Source organism: Episyrphus balteatus, chromosome 2, assembly GCF_945859705.1.
Source record: "Episyrphus balteatus chromosome 2, idEpiBalt1.1, whole genome shotgun sequence".
Taxonomy (NCBI): domain Eukaryota; kingdom Metazoa; phylum Arthropoda; class Insecta; order Diptera; family Syrphidae; genus Episyrphus; species Episyrphus balteatus.
The window spans coordinates 14731924-14741263 of NC_079135.1; the positions used below are offsets into that span (position 1 = coordinate 14731924).

Genomic DNA, 9340 nt, shown 5'->3' on the forward strand with positions numbered 1-9340 from the left:
CTATCCCCGAGCAAAATTAAAGAAAAAGCTCGGCTAACGGGAAGAACATCAATTTTTCGGTGAATTTTTTTGAATGCTGAACATCCTAGATTAAAATAAAACTTAAAAATAGTCTTTAAAAAACGCCATTTGCAAAAATGAGTGGTTTGAAACGAAAACTAAATCGAATGTAATATTAAATGGCTCCCAAAACCATTACCGTAACATGGGGTTACTTTGCTCCGTTTTTTGCACTATTTTTAGAAAACCTCTTAAAAATGGTAGAAACATTTTTGTATCTATTTGTTTTTTTATTTTAATTGATTGATAAGACATGAAATAATGCATTAATTCTAAAAAAAACATTCAAATAACAGTAAAAATATTTTGTTTTTTAAGTTGAAAAGTGGAGCAAAGTAGTCCAAGGGACGGGGTTACTTTGCTCCATCTGAAGTTTTTAACTATACTGCCTGTATTTAAAGAGCTGGAGCAAAGCTAGTATTGTATTTTAATAGCCCTGGATCAAAGCTTCAAATGTGTCAGAAAAAAAATTTGTAGGTACACACACAACTCTTTTTTTACAAAAAACAAAACAGCCTCTTTTATTTCATTAATTGATTATAAATATATACGAATTTAAAGAAAAAATCAGAAAACTTCATTAATTTAACCAAAATAAGTTTAAAATAAACATTAATAACAATTTACAAACGAAAAAATAGTTCACTTTTAAAAACAATAAAAACATACATAGAATTAAAAACACATTTAATTATAAAAATAAATTGCTCCTGGGGCAAAGTAACCCCAAAACAAAAAAAAGAACTGCTTAGTTACATAAAAAAATGCAATAATTATTATTTATTAATTAAACAAACAAATGACAAGCGCAGAGTAATAACAAGATAATATCATAACTAGAATATTTGTACATACTTTGTAAATTATCACACAACTGGTTTTACACACCAAATTTTTCACCACAAAAAAAACACGAATTTCCTACCTCAAATTCACAGGTCAACTGCTTCTTAAAAACTGCCGGCAGATGGTCCGTTGCCACACGTGGCAGATGTATATATGTGTGTGTGTATATTACAGTAGCTTCGATATAGAGAATCTAACATTTCTGAGCGTGAATCAAGAAACTAACTTTTTTCTTCAGTGGCGCAAAGTTACCCCCGCCGGGGCAAAGTAACCCCATGTTACGGTACTCCTCCTTTTCTTGAATCTTGAAGTGTCAAAAACTTTTCCTCCTAGTGAAAATCGTGAAATTTGTGGTAATACCCATGAGAACAATTCAAATTAAATTCTTTTTCATTAGAAAAAACACATTTCGCCAATTTAAAAAAACTTCAAAAACTTGTTTCCCACGTTATGTGAAGACGTGCGATCTCCATCCGCTGTTTCTTTCAAATGGCGTTTTTTAAAGACTATTTTTAAGTTTTATTTTAATCTAGGATGTTCAGCATTCAAAAAAATTCACCGAAAAATTGATGTTCTTCCCGTTAGCCGAGCTTTTTCTTTAATTTTGCTCGGGGATAGAGCTGTTTTTGACGCTTTTTTCATAAATTTTCATTTTTCCTGAGGAGTTAAAGCTTCTATTGTTCCTCCTTTGAAGTTTTTTTCGTAGGAGGCACTGTTTTTTAAATAATTTCTTTTGAAATAGTCACTTCATCCTATTTTTTTGGCAATGGGGCTTATGGAAAGACCTTCGAAATCCAACGCGTCATTTTTCCCTTATTCTTTCGCGCTCAGAACTTTTTTTAACAGATTTTGAATGAAAATCACTAAAAAATAACTTCTTGATGCTTAATCTTCCAAATTTAATCAAATCAGCGCAATAGATCTCGCCAAACTAACTAATTTAAGGTGTGCGTCTAATCATGTGAACCGAAAAAAGCTGCCCTTTTTCTTACATCACAGACAAGAAGGACTAAAAAGTACCGTTAACTTCAACTCACCCACTATTTCTTTTTGTTTTTCTATTAAGAACTAAATAACCATTCTAATAAATACAATTTTTTGGTTATTCTTGCACACACACAAAAAAAAAATGAAATTTATGTAAACGAAAATTGGTGCGTCTAACCATGTGAACCGCACTGTACATACCTTTAAATTAAAATTTAAAAAAAAAAATCCTTTTTAATGATTTCAACCTCATTACCAAGTGTGCACTTTTATTTCTAATGGAAAAAAAAATATTAGAAAAAAATGTTCATAATTTTTGCAGCCGTGTTTACAAACAGGGCTACCTTCGTAGTGGCAAAAAAAAGAGGATTTTGATAAAAAAGAGACCCCAGTAAAAAAATGTGAAAATAGAATAAGTTAAGTACGACAGTCACACGAATAACCTCATTTGCGCCTTTTCCGAACCGCAACACAAACCTTTTAACACAATTTCTTAAAATTAAAATTGTATTATGTTCATACAATTTTAAAAACAGAATATTATAAAAACATTGCCTGTGCATAACTTATTCAAAAAAGAACACAAAATTTATCAAAAATAGTCTTATAAAAATCAAATCAGCGCTAAACAACAGTAACGTATATTTTTTTTACAATTAAGTCGTTATAATTGAAAGTGGTATAGATAAATTTTTTTAATAAAACGTACATAATTTAAAAAAAGAAGAACCAAAATATCAAAAAGAGGGATTTTTTGACAATTTTTAAAAAGTGGAGGAAAAGTGGATTGGGTGAAAAAAGAGGAAAAACGCCTCTTTAGAGGCGCAAAGGTAGCCCTGTTTACAAACACAGTAGTTTTTATCTTCAAAACCAACTTTGGTATGCCATTAAAAAAGAAATACAAATCAACACATACAAAGAAATTTTAACAAAGTTTGTTGGTCCATTTTCAAAAAATTAAATTTTCAAAAAAAAAAATTAATATTTTTTGAAAATCCAAAAATTATTTTGTGAATATTTTTCTTAAAATCAACAATAAATCATCTAATTTTTTTGTGACCCAAATTTTGAATAGAATCAGTCAAGTCATTTAATGGTTCAAGCAATATTTTTCTAATTTAAAAGTGGGATCTTGTGTACCTAAAATAAATTCTTCCATTTCGGTTCTTACGAATTTTAGATCTTTTTTCTACAATTGCTTATCTTACTTGAAATCAGATACCATAATATTCATGCAAAATACTTTTAACTAGCTACCTAAATATATTTTTTTTCTTTTAAGTTCATAATTATGAGTACAAGAATCTGTAGAACCAAGAAGATCGTGATCCTTACCTTTACATCCTTTTCAAATACTTAAAAAAAGTGTTTGACACCAAACTAACATTACAATGCATGAAAATCGCACACCCTGAAGAGGCAAAAAATTTGTATTCCTCTTATTGTTGGAGAACTCACTCCCGTGGGCAGGTGTTGAGCAGTAGGCTGGGTCACATACATATGTATGGAGAAATTTTTTTTGCTGATTTTTTTTACGGGCAACTATTATTATTTTTATTATATTAGGTAAGTTTGTTTATAATCAGACTTTATCTTCTGCCTCCGGTTGCCCAGCCAACCTCTCTATGAATTTTGGTACATACCCTTAGGAAAAAACTCAAGCCTTTTTTGAACCCTTATAACTTCTATTTCAATAATGTCAAACATTTCAAACTCGTTTTTAACATATGTATAGTCAAAATCAAGCTCCTCAGAAACGTTCAGCTACGTAGGATTAGTAGTTTCTGAGAAATAGGCCTTCAAAAATCGCAAAAACAACTGATTGACTATCTAACACTAACATATCATAAAAATTATGGAAAACTTCTCGTTATCATAGAAACTTGTTATGGTAATGGAACTTGAAGTACAACAAAGGAAAAAAATCGAAAAATTGAGATTTTCCATTCAGGGGGCGTAGTAACCGCCCATTTTAGTAGAATTAATATCAATTATAATAATAATTATTAAAGAGTATACTTCTGAATACAGTAGAATCTTGAAACTTGGTAGAATTGTAGTTAATGCAAAGAGAAAATATTCAAACATAAGATTTTCTAGCTAAAAAATAATAGAAGAAAGATATAATGTTTTATAAATTAATTAACAAGTCTTTGAAAAATGTAGTTTTGGTTTTTTTTTTTAATTTCTCAAAAACGACAAATCACTTTTGCATCCGGTTTTCTGTTTTTGTTTAAAAAGAAATAAGAGCATTAAATTTTAAAAACTTAAATAGTACAAGTGCTGAGGAAAAATTTGGGGATAAGAATTTATGTTCTGCATAAATATTTAGGTTTCGTTTCAGCAATTGCCCCTAAGGGCTTAAGTTGAACATAAGCTCTTATTCTCTACTTTTTCCTCTGTCTAAATTTTCACATAAGAATTTATGTAGAACATAAATGCTTAAGTTTCGATTCAGCAAACGGCTCTTAATCACATAAAATTTTTAAAAAAATTGTTAGCAAATTAAAAATTTTGTTTCAAGATTTTGATTTTGAAAATTAATTTTTCAAAAAATATCTATTAAAACAGCATTATTTGAAAGCAAAATAAAAAAGAGATTTCAGCCTTAACAAAAATCTATAACATGTTGTTGTAGGTATAAACGTTGATTTTTAATAATATTTTTTCCTAATTAAATCATTTTTTTTTAGAAAATTGCCCCTCCTGGCAAAACGGGGGTGAATATTAACCCCCTCTCATACGATTGTTTTCTTGTCCCGACCCAACCTATCCGCTTAAGCTTTTTGGCACATCCTCCTGAATTAGCTTGTACAAAAATGAGATAATAGCCGTTTTTTTATCACTTGATCCATATAGATCATTAATTAAAACGTATTACAACAACTACATGAGATCTTGCAAGATCACGATTCGTGATCCTGATGAAAAGCAAGATCTCATCATCAAGATCAAGTGATAATAAAAATTAATAATATAATAAATTAAGCAAAGTATATGTGGGTTTTGGGCAAAAATCAGTTTTTTTTTCAAAAATTAAAAAAATTGTAATTTCAATTTCTGCCATACGCAATAAAACATTACAAAATAAAGTAAATAAAATCTCTTTTGGTATTATATTTGTGCGAAATAAAATAAAACATCAACAACACAGTGGAAACTTTGTCTTAACTTAATCATATTGAATCAAGGAATGTATGTTGCAATCCAATCGTTTACGTCCTTCCAAATCAGACAATTCTAAAACAACTAAACCTTCTAAAACAATAGCACCAGCTTTTCTAAGTAGTTTAATAGCTGCCTCCAATGATCCACCAGTTGCAAGAAGATCATCAACAATGACAACTTTCTGTCCAGGTTTTATAGCATTTTTTTGCATCTCAAAAATGTCCTACAAAAAAGAACTTACATTATTAAAAACAATTTGAAACAACTTAAATGTAAAAAAACATACAGTTCCATATTCAAGAGTATATTCAACCGATATACACTCTCCTGGTAATTTGCCTTTCTTTCGAATCGGAGCACAGCCAACACCCAATTCAGAGGCAATCAATAAATTGAATAGGAAACCTCTTGACTCCAAGCCAACAATTAAATCGACATCGGAATAGTTTGCTTTGATATGTGCTACGAGTAGGTCCTTCAAATAAATGCATACTTCTGGATTTGTTAATGCAGCAAAGATATCACTGTATGAAAAGTAATGAAATGGAAGAGATAAGAAATTAATTTAAAGACGCCAGTCGACTCGACTCGACTCTTACCGAAAAATAATTCCCTTTTTGGGAAAATCAGGAAAAACACCAATGTGTTTTTTGATTACTTCTAATTTTTGGTCGGCATTCATTTTTTATCTATTATTTACAAGGTTTTTTTTGGGGATTGTTTTGTGGACAGTAAATTTGTAAAAATATACAAAAAAAAAAGAATTTTTTAGTAATAATTTGTTAAACTATCTAGATTCTAGAGGTTATTTGAAAATGAATTTTTGTTTATTGCTTTTCTGTCAACCAGAGATGAGTATTTACTTCATATGTAGCAGATCTACTTCATTAATTTATTTTGATGTATCTGCTACGTAGCAACCTATTTCTACTTCGTTTGACAAATTTTTTCTAACGAACAAAATTTCATTTAAGATGTGTCGTCTTGTTACATTTTTTGTTAAAAAAATGCATTGTTAGTGCTCTTTATTTTTAAATTGGCTCACTAGGCACTGCAAGAATTTCACATCATATACATCCAAATCAAAGACCCATCCAAGATATCAATTATTTTATGTAACCGCCCAGATCCCCATGGCTCTGGGTCCGGTCATGCATTTTGCATAAAATAAATCAGACATCGGCTTTAAAAAAAACAATCTTAGGTTATTATATGGCAGATGGCATCTTTGCTCATGGAACTAAGACCAAGTCAATGAAAATAATTTTGTAGTAAAAAACACTTTATAATTTGAAATTAAAAATCATTATAAATCATTATAGCAATTACGGGGATGGCTTTTTGAGAAAAAAATTCATATTTGTTACGAGTGATGCGCTTTCAAGCCATGCAGGTCTCATTTAAATCGGTGCTGGGCTTTTTTTTTAAATATATTTATTTTTGGACATTCTCCTTTGTTTTATATGTATATTTTTTTTTTCATTATCTGCTACATATTTTCCAAATCTACTTCGTTTTTTTGGGCAATATGTTTCACTTTTCGGGCTTAGCATTCTCATCCCTGCTGTCAACATTTCTTCTTATCTCATCTGTCATCTCCTGTCATGAAAAATTCATTATGATAAGAATTCATTTGGAATTTGGGGATGCGTTCGTAGAACGTGGTTTATTAAGCATACAACCAGTGTTGCCGAAAGTACTCCCATAGGAGTATTGTGCTACTTTCAGCACCTCCGTACTCCCGTACTCCTCCTTTCACATTCGTACTCCTATTTTTTTTAATGACAAAATATTTTACACTTGTAGCAAAGTGTAAAAAAAAGTAAAAAAAAAATTTTATCAAATCGGACGAGTTTCTCTCTAATCCGAATTTTTCTGACATTTATTTAAAAAATATTAACTCTGTATACGTTGGGGTTAAAGCCTGGTACGCTGTTCGCGCTAAATTTTAGCCGAGATAAAATTCCCATACAAGTTATCGCTAATTTGTATGGGATCCATTTTAGCTCAGATAAAATTTTTCAATAATCTGTATGGGAGCTAAAATTTAGCGCGAGCATCGTACCAGGCTTAAAGCTGAACTTTTTATTAAAATAAACAAAATTGAAATAAATGAAATAATTGAGTTTAAAGGTGTTTGCCGAGAATATTATAAGACCCTGTGTGCTCAAATTTCACAGCGAATCGATTTTGATGACGAAATTCTGAAACATATTCAAGGCATTGACCCTTTAAATTTAGCAGAAAGTGCAACTTCAATAATTTCTTCCATTCCCGATTTGATTAACGAAAATGAAATTGAAAACCTCGACATGGAATGGCGAACACTACTTAGCCAAACTATGGTTTCGAATTCATTAGAAATAGAAGAATTTTGGTCAGAAATATATTTTTTTTTTAAATGCTCTTAATGAAACACTTTTCCCTCTGAAAAAGGATTTTGTTAGTGCTTTATTAAGTCTTCCGCACAGCAGCGCAGCGGCAGAACGAGTTTTTTCCCAATTCCTTATTATGAAAGATACAAAACGAAACAGATTGGAAGTAAATACAATAAATGCAATTATGAGTTGCAAGGAATTGTTAAATAGAGTTGATTGCCACAAATGGAATCCTTCAAAACAACTTTTAAAAGCGTATAAAAAATAATATTTGTTTTTTTCTTAGGTATATCATTTTATACTTACCATATAATCAAAATACCTTGATTTTTGCAAAACCACTTCTATTTAATGTATTTAATACATATCTTGTGATTACAATATTACTATAAATTAAGCTATTTACCATAAGACAGATATTTTATTACTTTTGTTATTTGAATTAATAATTTATTTATTTATGTTTTGTTTTTTATGTTTAACTTAATATATATTTTTAAAAATAAAACTAAAAAAAAATTCAAGACAAAAAAATGGCTGTACTCCTATTTTGTTCAAAATACTCCCCTTTTTTTTCTGCCGTACTACATTCTAATATTTCTCTCCGGCAACACTGCATACAACACAGTAAATCAACTGTGGAGTAGTTTTTTAAAAAGGGATACAAATAAAAAAACACTTTTTGTCATTTCTCAGGAAATCAACATATCTAGTAAAAAAAAATTTAAAAACCTAAAATGCTTTCCCAACGGAAATTTTGACGTTTTAATTATTTTAAATCTGCAACACCCCATGACTCCTCCAAATTAATGGCAAACAAAGAAAAAAACGTACTTTTTTTGAACGGTGTTCTATTTTTTTATTGTTTAATTTGATGACCATTTCTTCTAAACGTCAAAGTTCAAGTCACCAGACAACATTTATTCTTGTTTCGTGTTTTATTTAAAGACAGAGAAGAACAAAGATAGTTTTAGATCACCCGAATTTATTTTTAGTACACCGCAATAGAGAGATGAATTGTTTACGGACAAATCTGCTGAGTAGAAATGTATGGTAAAACTTGAGTTTTGGTGCAGGTTTTGGGTTTTTTTTTGCTAAAACCGCGTTTTAGCTCAGTTGGAAAAAGCTATAAACCATGTTCATCTTATTTCCGTGACATAAAACCAAAATTTTGATTTTTCATACACGATTTTCAGTTTTCAGAGCTCAATTTGTTAGATCAATTTGCTATTTTTATTTAACTTTGACCTGGTTAAATTAAGCGAAGCCCCTCAACTAACAAATTCTCTACTATAATAGCCTTGTCTACTAATAGTAGATGTTTTGGTTAATCTAGTGCTCTATCATCTACTCATGCTCTTCTTCTCGAGTAGATACGATTTGTATATTGAATTCTTTGAAAGTGCGTTCTATTGAAAATCTCTCAACCGAACTTGCTCAAACTTATGCCGACTTTTAACGAGCAGATTTTTGCAGTGCGGCGAAGCTTTTCGACTCGTGTGAACATTATCCGCAACTCACTAAAGTGACAATCCATATAGAAAAATCCTAGTCAGCTTAAGCCGTGTGACATATCGTGCGACTGAAATTGACTCGTGAAAAATCGGCATTACGGACGTGATCGATCATACCAAAAGGCACTTATTTTATATTGCAAGTGTTGCCAATTTTACTTTTTTTCATACAACATAGTACAAAAACAGTCTATATACGATTATGTATCTCTTTGATTATAATAATACGCCAAACAACTCCAGATATCTCATCTCTGGCAATAAAAAAGATATCGGAACGAACGAACAACTGAGAAAATAGTTTTTCATTGCTTTGATTGTCCCAATAAATTGAAATTTCTTCCTCCAGTAAAAAATCATAGCTTCCACAATTTCTAACCGATTTAA

At 30.2% G+C, this 9340-nt stretch overlaps 1 protein-coding gene across 1 annotated transcript; it reads right to left on the reverse strand.

The window, feature by feature from the left end:
• Positions 1 to 4981: 4981 nt before the first annotated feature.
• On the reverse strand, positions 4982 to 5865 carry LOC129910438 (adenine phosphoribosyltransferase). Its single transcript, XM_055987819.1, has 3 exons — positions 5661 to 5865; positions 5348 to 5585; positions 4982 to 5284 (listed from the first exon to the last, which is right to left on the reverse strand). Exons 1-3 carry the CDS (start codon positions 5741 to 5743, stop codon positions 5066 to 5068), a joined length of 540 nt encoding a protein of 179 aa, XP_055843794.1. The 5' UTR covers positions 5744 to 5865; the 3' UTR covers positions 4982 to 5065.
• Between the last annotated feature and the right edge of the window lie 3475 nt (positions 5866 to 9340).